At 39.8% G+C, this 20,701-nt stretch overlaps 1 protein-coding gene across 7 annotated transcripts in view; it reads right to left on the reverse strand.

The window, feature by feature from the left end:
- ZMYND8 (zinc finger MYND-type containing 8) overlaps positions 1-20,225 on the reverse strand; it is a 77,910-nt gene extending 57,685 nt beyond the window's left edge. For 3 of the 7 annotated variants that reach the window (XM_033153487.1, XM_033153492.1, XM_033153493.1), the window contains exon 1: positions 227-374. In XM_033153487.1, the coding sequence (XP_033009378.1) occupies positions 227-282 (56 nt within the window). In that variant the 5' untranslated portion in view covers positions 283-374. Of the gene's footprint in view, positions 1-226; positions 375-1,272; positions 2,336-2,358; positions 2,834-20,201 lie in introns of those variants that run through there. The other 4 variants (XM_033153486.1, XM_033153485.1, XM_033153490.1 and 1 more) reach the window with 4 other exon arrangements.
- Between the last annotated feature and the right edge of the window lie 476 nt (positions 20,226-20,701).

Consider the following 20,701-nt stretch of genomic DNA (forward strand, 5'->3'; position numbering starts at 1 on the left):
CAGGCTCTCGACAAGAGTAGCATGATTGGTCTGATCTGGAAACAACACTGCTGTCTCTCCTTGCCTCAGACATCTTGCTGCAATGCAGACATTTATATTTTGTGAACTATGAAAGAATTAGCATTTGAACATTTAAAAGGGTGAACTTCAGGGGACTTGTGATGCTGTGTTTCATTATGTGCATAAGGGTAGCCCATGCAAATATGCCTCCCCCTGTCAACAATACCTCTGAAGGTGCAGATTTGAGACACATCCTTCTTCAACAAAACCTAGGGGAGCCATTTTAATTCAAGCTCATTTTCTCCAGCTTCTTCATAAGATCATATTGTGTAATGTTAAGATTCCACACCCAGCTGCTAACATGTAATAAAGTGCTGCAAGAAAAATACATCTGAGCACAGTTTTGACAACCATTGAACTAAACATTTAAGGTATATTCGTAATAAAGTTCTAAAATAGCATAAAAGCCTGATAATAAATGTCAGCTTCTTTAGAAATGGGGGGAGGGGAAGAGAATAATCTGAATTAGGTATTCTTAATGGTACATACTTTGGAGCTTTGCAACAAGCGATAGAGCTTAAGGACAAAAACATAGTAAAAGAGATACTAGATAGCAGTTTATAATCATCATGAAGCCCCTGCACAAATGGTGACAAGGCATTCTTTCAGAAGATACATTTGTATAATATTGTGAATTGCACTGCTACAAAACTATACACAAACTGAACACACAGCAGAGTGTAATGCTGTGAGAAAATGTTAAATGAAAAGCTGCTTGTTGAGACATGCATACAAAATGTCTCAGTTCCAGATTATTTTAAAAGCACAAGATACTCAAAAGTGGTTCTAAAACCAAATTTCATGCTGGATGATATATCATAGGATAACAAAAGCATAGAGTTACTGAAGGATAGCCTTATAACAATGTAGTAAATTACTTTGCTGAGAACTAGCACATTCATCACACTTCAAAAGCCTGAGGAAAGTCTGAATTGAGCTTTAACCTGCAAATGCATTAATTAAGGGGGTCTAGGAACAAAGAGTAAGAATTTTGTTTTCAGAGGAAAACAGGAAGTATACATTTCATGTGTGGCAGAACATAGTGAAAAGCACTCTGTTTGAATGAACAGAATTTTGAGAATACAACAATATTTATTTTTACTGAACTAGCTATCCACAAAAATTCACTGGCTGGATTAATTTTGCCCTGTTAAATGCAAAAGATTGAGAACTATTTAAAATCATCAAAGAATAGTATACAAGTTTACTTACCAAGTGTTCAAGCAACCATCTCATTTTTCCCAGTAAATAGGATACAAGAAGCTGGCAGAATTGGGATTTGACCAAAAGGAAATTTTTGAAATAATTACGTAGCATCATGCCAAAAACCAGAAAAGCCCGAAAAGGAGAAAAAAAATGAACATGTAATGCTCTCATGAACCACACATGATTTTATATCACTCCACCTCTGAGAACTGTGCCTGATTTTTTTACAGAAGAGAAAAGCACAGTTAAAAAGTCAAATCGTTTTATCTGTACTAAATAAAAGGTAGATAATAGTTAAAAACTGAATTGTCTTTAAATAGGTAAGACACTGGAAGAGATGCATAGCTATGCTTGGTGGATTCAGACCTAGACCTTAACTATTTCTGAAACCTACAATAAGAAAGTCATTTTTAAAGAGACAGCTTGTAAGCTATATATTCTCATCCAGAAAAATGCACACACTGCATCTAAGGATCCTGTTAAAAAAGAGAGAGTTAAATATCCATTTTAAGTTAAGGCAAAACTGCACAAAAAACATGATGCAATAGCAATCCACCAGTTAGGCCCAGTATCTACAATCTACCATTAGCACTATTTACTGCAGTCTAGGCTGCTAAAAATCCCATATTTTATCAGGGATAATTTAGCTTAGCTCTTCTTTTCACTGTTTGAAAAGGTAAACTTGCCTGTTCTGCTGTCTGCCATTATCCCTGCTTGTCTCCCTGTAGGGCAGTTAAATGCATCTGCTCCCTAGCTTCCATTTTCTCTTCAGCAGGCATGTGACACAACAGACAATAGTGCAGGCAAACTGCTCAGACACAGAAAGCTGCTTTGGAAGAACAGTATCTTGACAAACTCTAAAAACCACCATCCCCTTGTGAAGAAGTATGTATGCAAACGTTTTGCCAGTCTGTAAAATAAAGCTATGGCTAATGGCTACTAAACCATGTGACCCAAGAAAGCAAATTTAAACATTTTCAACTTAATAAAGTGCTGTGGGGTGAGTTTTGCGCGACAAATCACAGAGAATCACACTGTTAAACCACAACTCATAGGTTTTAGAGCAAAAAAATGTAAAAAAGTAAAGCTTACCTCTGTGGATGCATTGTTAACACAGTGTTATGTCAATACTTATAAAACATGGAGGACAGGCTCTCAGTACTCAGACAGAAAGGGCTTGGCACTTCAGCTTGATGATCTGTCTTCCTAATAAAAGCTAATCCTGGATTGGCTACTTTGGAAAATCTGAATGTAAAGCTTCAGGGGATTGGCTGAAACACTTCCTGAGCTATTATCTTTGTGCAGCTCTGGCAAGCAGGAGCCATCCTGTGCACAGAGAAGACAGGCTAAACTAGGCCTGTTTCAGCAAAAGAAACTTAAAAAGAGAGCCACACTCATACAAACTCCTTGCAGAAAGCAGATTTTCAAGAAGAATAAAGTGAACACTAAGTGCTAGTCTAAATAAAGAATTTCTCAAACCACATCTGTTGCTTCTGCTTGAGGTTTTCTAAACATGGAGGTTTCCCCAGGTCACAAAAGCTGTTTTTGCTACAGAGAAACAGCGATTCTGAATACTGTAACACTGTGAAAAGACACTACATAAAGGAAGGAAAATGTTTTGAAGCATAACAGGCACAGATACAGTCAGGTTCATAAACATATAATAAAGGATCAAGGTTAGTGCTGTAGTTCAGCTGTTATATAACATCTACACAGCTCAAAAAGCAAATATGATTCTCTCTCTCCTACACACACACACACACACACACAAGATTGCCGTGAGCTGTAAGAACCCACATTCTGGATTTTTACCCCAACATAAGTTGCAGTGCCTATCAAAAAGTTGGATTATTAACCAGAATTCTGATTTCCTAATCACTTACAATGTCCCTTTCCTAATTAAATATAAAGGATGCAGAAAATAGCTACGGTTTTTCAGTAGTATGCTGCATGCTGTTTTCACAAACTGCCCTTCCCTCATCCCTAAGGCCTTCTAAAGTTGTCAGTTAAACAAAAATCTCGCTTGCCTATTAGTCTGCTGCAGCTGCAGCTTCCTGTCCATTAACCCTATAACATTCGGCTCTTTTTAAGATGCAGGCCTTGTGAAGAGTTGAGTTTCAGTGTGTGGAAAAATACCAGAGCTGCTTTCAGAGCAGGGAGGAACAATGGGAGTGCAGTCTGTATTTAGAAACATTTCGTGTACAGCCCTCATTTAAACTAGGTCTCTAAAAATGGGAAGCAATTTTAAAAGGTTGTTTTAAAATATAATTTATTTACAGTGCAATCCTGAATGTAACTACTCATAAGTAACCACTGTTGTTTATCAATGGTACAGGTAAGTATGCACAGGAAACTGTAGCCAAAAATGGACAGCCTGATTTGGGGCCAGTTCTTAAGCACTTCTATTAAAGAAAAAGACACACCCTAGGCTTCATTCTTTTCCAAAACAGCCAATATTTCAGTTTTGCTACCATAGGCCTTAAAAGATGTTGTTACGCTGGGGGAAAGGAAATAGTTGTAGATGAAACATTTCAAAGAACAGGTTTTCACACAGGTTCTCCAGTAAATGCTTACGTTTATGCTGACCTTTTTCTGTATTCGCAGCTAAAACAGTTAAGAAAACAAAAGGCCCCAGCCACAATCAGAAATTACCATGCAAAGAAATGTGTATACAAAAAGAGAAAGGCATATTAGCAACCTTGTATATGAACAGACCAAAATAAGGAAGTGCAGGTTTGCTGAAAGCAATTAGTAAAGAGAACAAAGAGTTCTGAGTATAAACCTCAAATAATATATAGAAACGCCATTGGTGCAGGGAACTGATAAGCAAAGGTGGGTAGGTACACAAGCAAGCAACAGCATTCTGTGGCCTCAAAATAGAAAGGCTTGCAACCAAATTAAATCTATTTCTTAACTGCCCTGATCTCAACACTCAGTAATGTAATCAAAGTTAGGACCGAGGGAGGGACACACACACACACACACACACCTTTTGATTGTGGATTTCACTAAATCACATATGCATAATCCAAGGCAAAGAAATAATCCTAGGCTCTCTTGCCTCATGCTGTGGCCACGCTTTTCTAAGATAACCATCATCTTTACACTTCACAGGAAAACTCAGTGCTTATGCCACTAAGAAGATGTATGTCCTTCACCAAGGCTGTTTTTCAGGCTATACCAGTGAATTATGTTTAATGCTGATTTGATATACAAAATTCTAGTTTCTGCGAGGCAGCGGCTTTTTGCCTTTCAAAACCTAATCACTGTTTTTCAGGATGGTGAGCAGCAAAACTCAGAATGTACCTTCACAGTTTTTGTCCATTTTCAAAATGCAGCAGGAACTGAACAATATAATAAAGGGGAAATATATATGTCACTTAACCATCTTCAGTGGAAACTAAGATAGGCAATTTCTGAGTAATTTTGCTACCCCAAGCAAAATCCCAATGTGTTTGTAACCCGAAGCGTTTGTAACCCGAGGTACCACTGTAAATTGTGGGCTTACTGTACACCAGTGGGGGTGGAATTTTTAACCCCATTTTAGCAGCAAGAGGGAGCTGGAAATAGCAACTCTACTAGGTTTTCTAATACTCCTGGAATACTGTGACCTGTTCTGGGCTCCACAATTTAAGGAGGATGTCGATAAGCTGAAACGTGTGTAGGGGAGGGCAACCAATCTAATAGGGTCTGGGAACCAAGTCTTATGAGGAACGGTTGACAGAGCTGGGTATTTTTAGCCTGGAAAAGAGGAGACAGGAGATATGAAAGCCATGTATCTTAGGGGCTGTCACATGGAAGATGGAGCAAGCTTGTTTTCTCCTGCTCTCGAGGGTAGGACTCGAACCAATGGCTTCAAGTTACAAGGAGGAAGATTTCAACTAAATATCAGTAAGAACTTTCTGACAGTAAGATCTGTTTGACAGTGGAACGGACTCCCTTGGGAGATTGTAGACTCTCCCTCTTTAGATGTTTTTAAGCAGAGGTTGGGTGGCCATCTATCTTGGATGCTTTGGCTGATATTCCTACATTGCATGGGTTTGGACTAGATGACCCTTGGATCCCTTCCAACTCTTCAATTTTATGATTCTATGCATGTTTATATCTAGGAGTCTCAGAGACAAGTTTTTATAATTTTAGGATACCCAATGTGGTGCCCTTCAGAGGTTCCTGGACCCCAACTTTCATTAATCCAAGCTAATATAAACCATGATTAGCGATATGGGAGTTGTAGTCTAGCAACATCTGGAGGGCACCTTGTTGACAACTCCTGATAAAAGTACAGAAACCTATGTTTCTATTCTAAACGCAAAGGAATTGGCGGTGACAACCCACACAGGATCAAATTCATTCCCTACAGGAGAAAGAAGGAATCACCAGATAGTACTGCTAATCTATGGGATATTATTCAGTATTCAAAACTACTGAACAATAACATACCACACACTTAATCTGAATTCATTATTATCATTCTAGTAATTCTTTGTATCCAGTGGTTTTATAGATCAAATGATAATCCAATAGGAGTTTATATCAGATAGTTAGAAATGTGGTCGTGTTTTAGAAAACTACCTTAAGAAAAACACTTTAAGACAAGAATAAAGAACATAAGAAGAGCCTGCTGGATCAGGCCAAAACCCCTCTAGCTCTACGTCACCTCCTCTTCCCAACATGGTCAACTGGTAGGAGTGTTGGGACAGTGAAAAGGACACTAAAAAGGACAAAAAAGCACAACCAGCCCTTTCCCACAATCAACATATAACACATACAGCTGTCGCATTTTCAAATGGCTGTTATACTGGAGAGTTTGAAGGTATGGTTATGGTCTGAAGGCATAGGAGGGCACCAACTTGCTAAAGTTAAGCAGGACTGGGTCTGATCAATGCCTGCCTGTGAGGCCTTCCATGTGTATGCTTCCTTGTGTTCCATGTTAGAAGAAAGGAGGAATATAAATGTAAATAATAAACAAATAAATACACTTGCTCTTAGATAGGGAGAGACTGAAAGCACAGCAACATTCTATCCATGTAATGGGAGAGACTGTGAACATAGACCTGAGATAACCTTTCTGTAATGGGCAATTATAAAGGGTGCTTCCTGGTGGTCAATGGGGGGCGGGGAGAGTCCAAACAGCAAAACATGCAAACCAAAGGGATCAAATCATTGCAGATAGAGAAAGGAAAGAATATTCCTTTAGTTCTGCAGTACAAGACAATGCTGCTCATGTAGTACAATACATTTCTTAGAAATTCTTAGCTACAGCTTTAGTGTGCAGTTGTGTCAATATATGACATTTCAAGAATGGGGTGCGCACGCGAATCAATAGGCAAATGTCTTTGAAGTCTGATGCTAACATGGAATACTAAGCCATATACTAGGCATGTGGGGAACCTGTGGCCTTCCAGTTGCTATTGGCTTACAAGTCCCATCAGCTTCAGCCAGCAAAGCCAGTGGTCAGGAATGATTGTGTGAGTTGTATTCCAACAATGCCTGAAGGCAACAGGTTTTCCATCTCTGCCATAAACAATAGTATTGTAAGCTGCTTGGTGCATGAGCTATGCATTCTGAGTGCTTTGTTCCTCTCTTTGTATGAATCATAGAATTATAGAGTTGGAAGGAATACTTAAGGTTCCAGGAATCTCCACACACAATCCCTCAATCAATTTAAAACCATACCAGACCCTGTTTAGTTTTGCAAATGTGCTAGCAGTTTTATTGCTGCACCACTAGGAAGTCAACAAACCATGACGGGGGTTTGTTTAGCATCATGTATAAATAAACCTGTACCTAGGGTAGGTTTTGCCCTAAAACACACACACAATTGCTAACAGCAAATCATGGTTTAAGACTAGCTGGGGATCAGGGTTTGTTCTGGTGAAGCAAAGTACATTTGGGTTCAGACGTCACACTAAGCCCTTGGAGGTTTGTTTACCCACTTGCACAAAGAAAGGGGTGAAACAGATGTGCACAAGCTACATGCACAGTGTGGCTTACTTAAACATAGCTTTGGCTTAGCATTTTTATGTAATCACCACTTGTAAAACTGCAATGGTACTTTTCTAACAATGAGAAATTAGCAACTAATATTTACTTGAATTATTACATCCTGAGGGGGAAAGATTATTATAGGAATGTGGCTATTTTTTGCACCATGATTTCATTTTGTGAACTTTAAACAGATATTTAATTTGTACTTGACTGGACACACATTCCAAGGACAATTGCCCCCAGCAGACTGCACACCCATATTAACACCAAAATGGCTGCTAGCAGCAGTGTCAGTGCTGTAGACAAAGCTTCTTTTGCCTTGCCCTGTCTAATACAGAGGAGCATTTTGCAAAGCTCACATGTAGCTCTTATTCACTCTTGGTGCTTTAAAGTCTTAATGATTCGGAAGCCAAGAGAGAGAGAGAGAGAGAGAGAGAGAGAGAGAGAGAGAGAGAGAGAGAGAGTCCACTATGGAGGCTGCCCATGTGGCTTTATTTCACTGGCAGCTCTGCTTCAGTGTTATTCATATCAAGAACAACATTCCCAAACAAATACAACTGGTATACAGTTTGATTCTCTGTGGGAAAGACGTCCTGGCTCTGGGAGTGCAATGGCGCTGATGGTGGCTGGGCACAAAGCCAAAGTGACACATTCAGTCCCTGGAGGGAGGATTTGGTCACATATCAGCTAGTAATTTAATAGCAGCAATAGCTAGATGAGGCCTCAAGTTCTGCTCTTCTAAAACAACAAAATGCTTTACTGAGCTAAAGTGAAGGGCTTTTAAGTGCCAGTAAAAACAAAGACTAATTGGGGAGCCCTCTCAGGTAGTTCATGTTGTTTTGAACTCAGAGGCAAACAGCAGATTTATCTCACTATGGTAAACATATCCTTTAAGTATTTTAAATTAGGAAACTGGAAGAAATATTGGAGCTTGATCTTCCCCCATTTGGAATGATCTTGCATACTAAGTCCCCAAAAGAATGAGAGGCAAAAGTACCATTTTATTGGAACAATATATGTTGTTGAAAGCAAGGAAGCTTTTCATGCTTCAAGCTAAGGCAACTGAAAAAAAACCCTGCTGCAATCAGTGAATGAAATGTCTTATCCTGTAATAAAAGGCCATTAAAATGCATGGCCTACTGCAGGATTAGCCAATTGCTTTTCCTGGGGTGTGGCTATTTGGGAGTGTGGGCTGTAGAAAAACAACAATGAAATGGAAAGGACAGGCAGGAAGACGGAAATAGAGGGCTAAAGTCAGAGATGTTAATCAGTAGCAGTCTGAAGAACCCAAGTGGTAAAAGATGAAGTGGGGGTTGAAAACCATGAAAACAAAGCCTAGAAAGAAACAGAAGGATGTGGAAGAAGAATTAGGTTTTTTTTAATCAACCAAAAGCCAGTAGAAAACTCTAGAAACATGGCACTTTCCCTCAGTTCTTCTCTTTACAGATTGCCTCAGAGTGCACATATTACCCATAAGGCAGAAGGGAGGGAGAGTAGCTCCCAGAAAATGCCACACATGGTACTTATGGCCCACAACACTACAAATAAGAGCTCTCCCTAAAGAGCGGCTACTGCCTGACACAGACAAAAGAAGATGCTTTTCTGTTCACAAGACATGAAAACAGTAATTGCTGAGACATGTTCAGGCAGAAAGGAAAAAGCTGTGTAGAAGAAAACAGGCAACATGAGCTATATGAAAAGGAAAAATAGATGCATACAGAAGTAGGTTGCTCAAAAATGCATACTACAAAGGAGTCAGAGAGGTGTTGCAGATGGTTCACTGTACCAGATAGGAGACTAGGGCAGCATGTTTCTGAAATGGAGGGACAGAAGAATATGTCCACAAGGTTAATAGACAGAAGACTGTATTTCAAAAGCAACTGGAAAATATGTATGCCTTCACTGGTGGTATTATTGACCTATGCACATTTCAAAGATCTACATTAGTAAAGTAGTTCAGAATAATTTTTCTTAGCATCATGCTAGTAGTAAAAAAAAAAAATCCCCAAAGAGAAGGTGCTCAGGTACTATATAAAACAAGTTTTTTGCATAACAGAAATTAGAAATAAAACATGAGATACAAAACACCAGTCTTATCTAGTATTGAAAGCTTACCTTCTGGTTCAAGTTTTCTAAACATATGAATTAACAAGCAAGCAAAGGGTATATGGAGGATGTTGGCAAACAATCCAGGCTAGTGAACTGGGGGGGGGGGGGGAGGTAATAATGGGTAAATGGAATAACAATGCCAACTGGCCTTCAGCTATGCAAATCACCTTGAGGGGTAATAATAGCTTTTCTAGCCTATAGCTGCAAGGGTGCTGTTAGGTGATATGATGGTGATCAGGATGCATCCTGTTATCTCTCCTTCAGTGTTTCTCAAGCAATTTAGTCCAGTGTTTTTCAAAGAGTGGGCCTTGGGCCAAGACTTTCAGATGACCAATGCCAGCAACAGCATCTTCTTGCATGCTGAGTAAAGGTGGCCTGGAAAAGAGGGGAAGGGAAGTAAGGTCTGAGAGGAAAGGGCAAGAGGTGGTATTGAAGCAAATTTAAAAATGAAATAATATATTATTAATAATAAACAGGGAAAAGAAAGGAATGGGAAAAGAGAGGGAATCTGTTTTAAGTGAATATAAAAAGGCCCAGTGAGAAAGGATAAAAGAAAAAAGCAGGGGCTGGGTGGGGGGCAGGGGAATAGGAATAAGACACAAGTTGACTGAGAAAGATGAATGTGAGAAGAAATTACAGGAGATGGGGGGGACCCTTTCAGAGCTATGTGGTGCTGGAAAGAGAAAAATTTTTTTTAAAAAAAAAGGCTTCTGCATTTGGAACCTCTGGATTAGAATATTTTGCCTAAAATGTAGGTGCTGACTCACAATACCTCCAGAGGAAATTTTGTACTTCGGTTGAGGAAAGCTAAGCTATGGAACTTCTTGCCACAAGCAAAACACTTTGACAATAAATTTAGCAATTCTCAATGAACTATATATTAGTAGAATATGTCAGTAACTGGCAACTAATTATGCCAAACTCTGCCTCCATCTACCACCATTTTGTGATTGGCTCTGCCCCTTCACCATTTTGTGACTCCTAGTAATTTTCAGCAGTCTCCAGCAAGCCCTTGTGGTAGGAAGTTGGAGAACCCCTGAACTGTCTTTCTAAAAAACTGGGGCTTCCCAACCAAGCATCTATTCCACACCAGTATGTATAGAAATTCTTGCTACTGTTCTTTATGGGAATCTATCTATTGGTGTAGTAATCCCACACAGCTAATGAAAGTAGTGAAGCAGTATGGACAGTATGGTTGCACAGTCATCAGCAGGGATACATCTTGTAGCAACGACGTGGGGCTTTTCTACTAAGGCGGCCTCTTAACGGAATCATCTCCCCTCTGAGTTATGGCAGGCACTCACACTGATTATATTTATGCACCTGCTGAAATCTAATTTATTCTTTGCTGGCAGTTAAAACCAATCTCTTCTTAATCTGTTTGCTTTTTATTACTGTTTTTCTTGTTTTCCCTTTTTTAAAGATTATTGTATAGATGCAAATATTCTAGTTTTTACCTTGTATTGTACATCTTTTTGTGGTTTTTAAATGAAAGGCAATAGAAAAACATTTTAAAATGAATAACACCGTTCCACACCCTGCCCACCATTTTTCTCACACTCCTCTAACAGTCAGGCAACATTTTGAGGGGTTTCTATGTCATTCACAGATACAGAAATTAAACAATTTAATGTATGGATGTATTTGAGAAGCTCTCCCTTAGGATACAGTTCCTTTTTTCATATGGTGCATGATGTGCAATAATATACTATTTTAGAAATTCATATTGTTCTGGAGGACAAGCATGCAGCAGATGCTTAGTTACATTTGGAAATAATTTCCTTACTGATCATCACCTTTCAGCTTTTCTGGACCATCAGCATTTTGTTTTTTTTGAATTATCATTTATAAAAAATATTTATATACCACTGTATCAAAAATATATTCCAGCAGTTTATATAAAAAATAAAACTACACAGTAAAATCATTTTAAAAAACTAAAAAGTTAAAAGCAAAAATAAATTAAAAACAACAAAAGTTCCCAGAGAATCCTCATGGTCTATCACCATACTTCAGGCACAATGAGGCAGCTAAGCATTCCTTATCAGCTAAATGCTGAGCCAAAACAACTACCGGTACTTTCCCAGCGCCAATTAAAATATGCAGCTGGCATAGCTCAGTTGGTAGATCATGAGACTCTTAATCTCAGGGTCATGGGATCAAACCCTACGTTGGGAAAAAGATTATTGCATTGCAGGAGTTGGACTAGATGACCCTTGTGGTCCCTTCCAACACTACAATTCTATGATTCTATTTGGCTTTTAAGCCCGCATGAAAGTAAAACAGATAATACAGATATGCTACATGCCTGCATGTTGCAATTAACACTACTGAGCCAACTGACTTTAAAACTATTCAAAATATAAACACTCTAGAACTAGAACACACTGCAGAGCTCAAATACAACAGCTTTACTCATCAACATCTTTCTAGTTTTATTAAGTGTTATCCATATTACTAAAGTAACAAAATAGAACTTCATGAGACAAACACAAAAGCTAAACCAAACCTAGGCTGGCATGAGATGTTACATTCACAAGAAAAAATAATAAAGCAGGTTATCTGGATGTTTGTGATAAGATACAGACAGGTAAGTGGAGGGTACCATAATAAGAAATGGGAGAACATGAGGTGTGGCACACATGACTTACAAGATATACAGAAACATAAATCTATAACTGAAACTATCAGAGGCACAAGGAGTAAGAAAAATAAAAGGCTCCACATTACATTATGAAATATTTTCAACCAATTAGATGTTACTCATCCCATATTTCTTGAGAGACTTGTGGAAAAGGCCAATGTAAATTTCCCTTTATATATATTCAATAAAATCCCACCAAAAGATGTTACCCTTGATTTTTTTCTTTCAAAAAGTGAGTGTACAAGGGAGGTTTTTCATGTAATGCAATTTTTCATATATTATTCCACCTTAATGTGGTGTTAATTTCAGACAAAGAAGAAAATACTTTTAAAGGAAACAATAAGATATTATTTAGCCATGGTGAAGTCTGTTACTATCAAATGCATTCAAGGTCAGAAGGAATGTTTGCTCCTAACTTGGCCAAAGACCACATACTCTCTTATTGGGACTCAAAAGGCTACTGACATGACTTAATTTCCAAAGACTTTGGAGCAAAAAGAGGTGGGGTTAAGAAGATAAAGGCAGACTACTGCATGCAATTGTGTAAGCTTCATAAGGGTTTTGATATTTAGTATTTTTTATAGGATGAGCAGGCAACACTGGAGACAATAGGTATAATGCTACTACACTGCTCATGACCAATTATATGGGTGCCACAGTCAAACATAACATTTATGACCTATGTCTTAGAGCACAGGTTATGGTAAGAGTAAAGTGGCAATATAGAGAAGTAATTGTAAGTCAAGTAAGGAGTGTCAAACCTTTCTGCCTCTCACTGCATTCCCCTCACAACCCATTCTTTCCAGCCACATTACTCCTGATTGGCATCAAGATCAGAAATAAATCCAACTACCGGGGGGGGGGGGGACGGACCAATTTGGGTGAGAAATTGTGGGGCAGAAGCATTCACCCTAATCAGCATTCCAAGACACTGGTTTGCAGACATTCTGTATAGTGCAGTTCTAGGCACACATGCTTGCACCAGGCAAGTGTTAACTAATGGGTGTTGCTAATGAAGTCTGCAAGTACATGACAAGTGCTGCTGGCAAGAAGCTCCTGCTTACCACTGCCATAACCCAAAATGACAGTTAACTCTACCAGAAGGAAGAAATTTAGAACCAATTGACCCACATAACAAACTGCTTGCTATTTTTCTCTTGTTTTAATAAAAAATATCCATTTCAGATTGACTCATGTTCCTGGTTTTGTTCTTTGTGAACATATATACTTCTTGAGGCTGTGGGATGCCCTCAGTTACATAATTTGTATAATGTTATTAGCTGTCCTGATGTGAAATGCAAAAAGGCAATTGCTTGTTCACGAGATTAGTTCTCTAGAAACAGCTGGGGGGATGCAGATGTGATGATGGAAAACTCTGATGGTGATTACTACCCAACAATGAAAATGAGTATGACCACAGTTTTTCTTTATATGTATGAAAATAACAAAAAACACTAAGCTAAGTATTGTCAGACCAAATTAGCCACTTAAGCTTCAAAGAAAGGAAAAATCCATCTGCTTCAACTTCAAATGTGTGGCATTGGTTAACGTATGCTTCTAGTTGTCTGCTATAAGAAGTACGGTAATAATTTCTTCCAAGTGAAAACCTTCCTAGGCCCCCTGCTGTCACCCTGCAACACTATGTTACCTGCATATACAGGCTGGATGGCTTACTAGAATATTTGTCTGAGCAAAAGAACCCCTACACAAGAAAGATGCCTAGCAACAGTACTTCATTCAGCTCAAGTGTCTTCTTCTCTTTTATCCCAAATTCCCATTCCCTAAGTTTGTGTTGGCCGTAGTTATGTGTACCCAATGTTGTAGATTAGGCTGCAAACCTAGCCATGTCTACTCATAAGTAAAAAGGTAAAGGGACCCCTGACCATTAGGTCCAGTCATGGACGACTCTGGGGTTGCGGCGCTCTTCTCGCTTTACTGGCTGAGGCAGCCGGCGTACAGCTTCCGGGTCATGTGGCCAGCATGACTAAGCCGCTTCTGGCAAACCAGAGCAGTGCACAGAAACACCGTTTACCTTCCCACCGGAGCGGTACCTATCTACTTGCACTGCGTGCTTTCGAACTGCTAGGTTGGCAGGAGCAGGGACCGAGTAACGGGAGCTCACCCCGTCGCGGGGATAGGTTAGGATTGCATCCTTTGGCTATTATCTATCTTGTGAAGTTTGTCAAACATCTCAGCCCTGAATACGTCCAGGTAGTGCAGGCATAGGCAAACTTGGCCCTCCAGATGTTTTGAGACTACAAGTCCCATGATCCCTAGCTAACAGGACCAGTGGTCAGGGATGATGGGAACTGTAATCCCAAAACATCTGGAGGGCCGAGTGTGCCTATGCCTGAGGTAGTGTAACCACTGTTCCTTTAACTTTGAACTTGTCAACTATGCTTCCAGTGGTGTCTCTAGGAATATGCAGTGCCTTCACTATCTTTTTGTTATCTCTTCTCTTACCTTCTTGAACCATTCTCTTGACTTAGCCATATTTCTAACATGCAGCCAAATTTGACACTCATGAAATACATGAGCTGGCTAGGGGTTTGCTGTGTTCCAGCTCAAGCATACCTGGTGCAACTAACGAAGCCCCTGATTACCGGTATTGCATCAAGTGTGCTTGAGACAACACCTGCTGTATTTGTGCTGCTGTGAAGGATTTTATTCAGGGGGTGAAATAATAGTGAGACTGGAGAAGCCAGTATAAGTTGCATTTTCAGCTGATTTTGGGGAAATCACTTTAAGTATTCATTGTGATGAGCAGGGGCGTTCCTAGCCCCTTGGCTGCCCGGGGCGGGAAGCCAAGAGGCACCCCTGGGGGCGGGGCGTCGCCCCCACGCGCGCATCGTGACGTCATGCCGCGGGGCGCCGGGCGGGGGCGGGGCGTGCGCGCGGCGACGCCCTGCCCCCGCGGGGTGCCGGGCGGGGGCTTTTGGAGCGTTTTTGGGCTGCAAAGAGTCCTGAAGCCGCTGCTGTAGCACAAAGGGGGTGCTACAGCAGCGGCTTCAGGACTCTTTGCAGCCCAAAAAGGCTCCCCAAGTTCCCGCCCGCCATCCCCGGGGGCGGGGCATCGCGGCGTGTGCGTCATGAAATTTGATAATAAACCTGATTTGCAGTGGGGGCTGAATAATTTTGATTGTAACTGTAAATCACGTATTTGCTTCCAATAAAGTATACTTATGGCAGAAATTAAAAATGCTGTTCATCCAACCTGCAAAGTCACTCTTACATATATATTTTTTGTAATAGGGCCTTTTGGACTTACTCTATGTATTGCTTAAATTTAAATTAAATTCTAGCTGTAGTCTCAAATCATTTCCAAGTACAGCCTGTTATAGCCAACTACATCATACTCGGAGTAGATCCACTGAAATCAATGGACTAAAGTTAGTCATGACTGACCTTTAAATCCATTCCATATATGACTTAATCAAATATCACCCAGATACTTGTGCCATAAACAACTGTTAAATGGTTGCTCTACTTGTGTATTCTTCTACCTTAGCATACTCCATACTCCAAGTTAACTAGTGTATCACCTACTTAACTTAAAAAAAAAGGAACAAAAGAGTGACTTGGAGGAGAGGAATAATGCAGGGTGTTAATAACTGCTTCTGCCTTCTCCTCTTGAGTTAATAGAAATATAGCACCCTCTTGTGTTTCCTTACTCTGGAGTCGTGAAAAAGTTTCATTAAAAAAGAGCAAGGGCTGTAGTTTTAAACATCTCTGAAGTATCAGTCTGAAACAAGAGTTGCATAGCCAGACAAAATGTAAAGATACTTAAATGTGTACAGGGCTAACAGTTAAACAAATAAGTCAGTCATTGGCAACCCATGCATGCATGCACGCACACACAGGTCCTCCTGCAATTATTAAGAAGATTCCCATGGTGGAGAGTGTATCCCTACTGAATCATAAGACAGGGAAATATCATATTCCAAGGTGCATGGGAAAAATGAAATTATTTTAGACCTTGTTCAAGTACTGTAACCAAGTCAATGAATGCACCTCCTGCAATTCAGCCTTGGTGTGACACTCCTCCAAGTTTCAATTCAGTTAAGATTATGTACCCATCCACATGTAATGGTCTGGTCCTGGCTTGGCCCCCGAGCCAAAAAACAGGGGTGTTGCATTCCCAGGACAAGGGCTGGCCAAACTCTGGAGGTCCAAGGTAGCAGTTGGGTAACAAGGCAATTAAAATACACAAGGTCTTAAGAATATGTCAAGGTCGAGCAGTCCACAGTGAGGCAGCCCAAAAGTGGGCATGGTCCAATAGCATAATCATGAAACAAAGCCAAGGTCAAACACAGCAGAGCAAGGTATTAGTAGACGACACCCAGGAAAAAAACCAGAAACCAGAAGCTGGGTTGTACACAGCTGAGAACCAATATTGTTCCACAACTAACAGTCTTCAAATGGAGCATGATGTAGTTTATAGTCATCCAGACCCCATCCAGACCTAGCTCCAGCTAGTTAGCCCAACTTTCAAGGTTCCTTGCTTCTGAGAGCCCTTATTCTCCAGGAACCTGGTTCTTCTAGGCCTTGAGGCACACACTCTTATCAATGCCCATTAGTATTAAACTCTTGAGTACGAGAACCTACATCTATATAAAATAACTATTACAGGCAAACAGCATGATTTTGATTTTGTAAGCCTTATAGTTCATTTTAAAAAAAGAACTCAACTGAATAGGGTGCAGGTTATTTAGAAAATGAAATGGAAGCAGTTTCTTCAGTAAGTTCAGCCCAATATAAGCTCATAGCAGTTCTTAACACCTGTATTCAATTACAAAAGATTGAAAACATCTAAGAGGTGTCTTCATTAGCAACTGATGCTTTTTGGTGATGTGAGGTGCACTGATGATCTTACCAAGATGGTCTGCAGTATGGAGAGGCCAGAATAACCTCATGAAAAATCTGTCCTTTCCATCGCATGTTGCAAAAAAAGTGGGGGAGCCTAGTATTCCAGAATTCTAATCTTGTGGAAATATAGGGGATTGAAAGAGGAACTACGTGCCCAGTTGAACAATGACAAACCTGGTTATTGTGATGAAATATTGTCCACAGCCAATAATTGCTGCCAGGAGCCCCCCCCCCAATTATGCAGGGGTTACATTCTGGGCCCCCGCGCACATAAGTGAAATCATATGAAGGGGGAACACCTTTTTAAAAGCCTCTGAACACCCATTTTTTCCTCTTCTCCAGCTCTCTCCCCTCTCACTTTCCACACAACTCTCTCTTCAAAAACAGCTGAAGTTCTGGGGCAAGCTGGAGGCTGGAGCGTGTGTGGCAAAGCAGCTGCTGCTATGCTATTTTGCATGTCAGCTGCTAGGCAGGGAGGCTGAGCAGCCTAAACAAATCTCTGCTCTTCCCCAGGTGTTGACACCCTCTTTGGGCTCCAGGAAGAGTCTCCTCAGTAATCACAATGACTCTCTAGCTCTCTCCCGCCATTTCCTGGTATGGTTCTATTTATTTAATTATTTCCCAGAGTAACACATATATGTGGTAGCATGTGAATAGAACATGTGTAAGGGGTGTGTGTGTGTGTGTGTGCCTGTACTTTGACTCAGTATCATCATCTCTACCTGTCATATCTTTCTCATACTGGTCAGAGAAAGTGGCATAAAACGGATGCCTCCCAAATCACACTGAATAGCCACTTCCCCTTCCACACAGAAACCTGGATGACGCTTATATGCATGCCACACCACACAAATAAAAATATTGAGAATCCATTCCAGATCTTTCAAAGAAAAAACACTGTATTAGTACAGTATTTGGACCAGCTGAATAAAGACAATATAATGTGGCAGTATAGCAAAAAAATAATTTAAAAAATCCAAAAAACCTCCATAAATTATACCTCTATCAATGGTAAACGTGGAAAGGCCCTTAATCAGTTTCCTAAGGAAGAGTCTTTTCCCCTGGGTTCAACCAGACCATATTTCTCTGAAATGGCTGTCAGAGATTAACACATTTGTGTGAAATTTCTGTCATTGATTAGCTAGTATGAAAAGTGTTAATTTAAGTACCCATCAAAGGGAAAGTTTATCAAGCGCTAAACATATTATTTAGTAACTGACACTCTGACAGATCACGTTCACCGTTCCCTATAGGAAAAGCAAGTTCCTACTACACCGCTCTGCAGAAAATAAATGTCATTCACTTCTTAATACCACTCTTTTTTTAAACCCACTAAGTAAATGACTATCAGTAGCACAGAAATCTTGGCATCATGAACAGTAATTGCAGCTTAATGAGGAACAGCCTAAAATATTACACTGGATGCTTGCATAGCTGTCAACTTTTTCCTTTTCTTGCGAGGAATCCTATTTGGAATGAGGGAATTTCCCTTAAAAAAGGGAAAAGTTGACAGCTATGCGCTTGGTCCCACTCACTCTGGAATATAGTTAAAATAGAGAAAATCATGCATAATTTGAGATTTCGGCAAGGACTAGAACCTCCAGACAATTTTTATGTGATTTGGGATTCCTTTATGACATATGCAGTGGAACTACCATTTTCAAGACAAACTTTGTCACAAGCCTGACAAATCTGGAAATATACTTCATGATCTGCTAAAGCTGGTAGTTTTTACTTGGATGTTATTATTTTAACTCATGTTTAACACATTCTACATGTCTGTTTTATAGTTTTGTTTCTCATCTTTTGATTTTCATCTGTTATAATTGTTTTATCTGTTTTATATACATTATTTTAAAAAGGAATAAAAAGCTTTCCAAACAAATCAACACAAAACGAAACAGACTCAATTCAGACACGTCAACAAAACATTATTCAGAAGCAGCTACTGTAACCTTTAAGGTAGTGATGGCCAAACTTGGCCTTCCAGCTGTTTTGGGACTCCAACTTCCATCATCCCTAGCTAAAAGGACCAGTGGTCAGGGATGATGGGAATTGCAGTCCCAAAACAGCTGGAGGGCCACGTTTGGCCATCACTGCTAAGGTATGCCAATAGGATGACTGAAATGAGGCAAAGTTGTGGACACCACATGGCAGGTACACACTGCTCCCTCTAGCAAAGATTGCACATTGATTTAACATGCAATGCTCTTTTACTATTATCTATCCAACCTTTTACTACATTGGTTATATCTGACCTTCTCCCAATAAGAGGACAAAATAACTAGTTTGTTCAGATCACACAAAGGCTCTAGTCACTCACTAGTCAAAGTATATAAAAAGAATGAAGAAATTATCAACACATGGAGGGACACTGGAATCATACCCACACGCTTCCTTCCTGTCTCCACTTCACATGTCAGCATAACATATGCAGTTCAATATGCACCAATCAGAAATGCACAATCTTTAAAGTTCAATACAGGAGAGACTTGCTAAAAAATGCACATAAATAGGACATGCACATAGGAACAAATACATGTATGTAACTTTTAGACTGTACCAATCCCGAGGGAGGATGCAGAGGTGTGATTCTGCTTTCCTACTGCATGTTGACTTTATGTACATTACTGAATATATGATCAGAACAAGAACTGAATATTGGGAGATAAATGTTTAATCAATAAATTTTTAAAACATCAAGTGTTAAAGCTTACATTGAACCTATGCCCATGCAAACACTACTATAGGCTTCCTAGGCCAGCAAGTAACAAGAGAAAGTTTACTAAGTTGCTAATTTGGCAAGTTTTTTTTTAAGTTATGCAAATTCCTAATGGCGTGCTCTGGTCCATGGGGTCACAAAAAGTCAGACACAACTAAACAATGGTATTATAGAACCTGATTCATTTCAATAAAATTATTTGGTAAAATGCCTTAGGGATTTTGGCTTGCCAGACTTCTGCCTGGCCTGTTATGAGCTAAGTTGCTTATCTATATGCAGGACCAGCCCACCCATGCATGACACAAGGTGAGGCAACTGCCATAGGGGGAGGCAGGATCCTGATGTAGATCTTTATTCCCCGCCCCCTTGTTCCTAATGTATATCAACCCTTCTTCCCTCGCTGGGAGGGGAGCACCATTCTGTCGTTCTTCTCAGGCACCAAAATGTACTTGGCTGGCCCTGTCACCATGCTTAGAAAAGCTTCACCTTCCAGTCTGTGTCCTAAATCAGTTGGCAGCCCTTCAGTTTGGCTGCCAGACTTTGTTAATCTGTAACACACCAACTTCCATGTATTTGACCTGGCCATTTGAGGTTGACTACACTTACCCCATCATGACAACCAAGTTCTTGTGTGGCTTTCTTTTACGACTCTGAAAAACAAATCAGATGAATTTGGTTTTAGATTTAAGATGCAGGAGAAAACAAATCAGCATTACTTTTCTTTCTGTGTTTTGTTTATTATAAAGTCTTACACACCAATATTCAATTAAACTAAGTTACTGGTAGAGAAACACAAAATACTGTCATTTGCAAAACAGAAGGCAACCACAGCATTTGTTCTTATATTCTTTTTTGGTTTTGGTTCCTCATTAATTTCATCCTTTCTTATATGGAGCTAATAAGGTCATAAGAGTCTGGTAGGCATTTTTTCTTTTACGCAGAACTTTAAGTTTATTAAACAAACAATGAAATGTCATACAGAAAATTTCTGATATATCTTTACTGGAGTTCTATTGAGGGAAACACAACAAATTGTGGCACACATAGCTCTGATCTCCAAAAGAATGGAATGGCCAGGTGGCTCAGGAGGATCTGCAGAAGCAGGG

This window comes from Lacerta agilis, chromosome 6 (genome assembly GCF_009819535.1).
Source record: "Lacerta agilis isolate rLacAgi1 chromosome 6, rLacAgi1.pri, whole genome shotgun sequence".
NCBI classification, from domain to species: Eukaryota; Metazoa; Chordata; class Lepidosauria; order Squamata; family Lacertidae; genus Lacerta; species Lacerta agilis.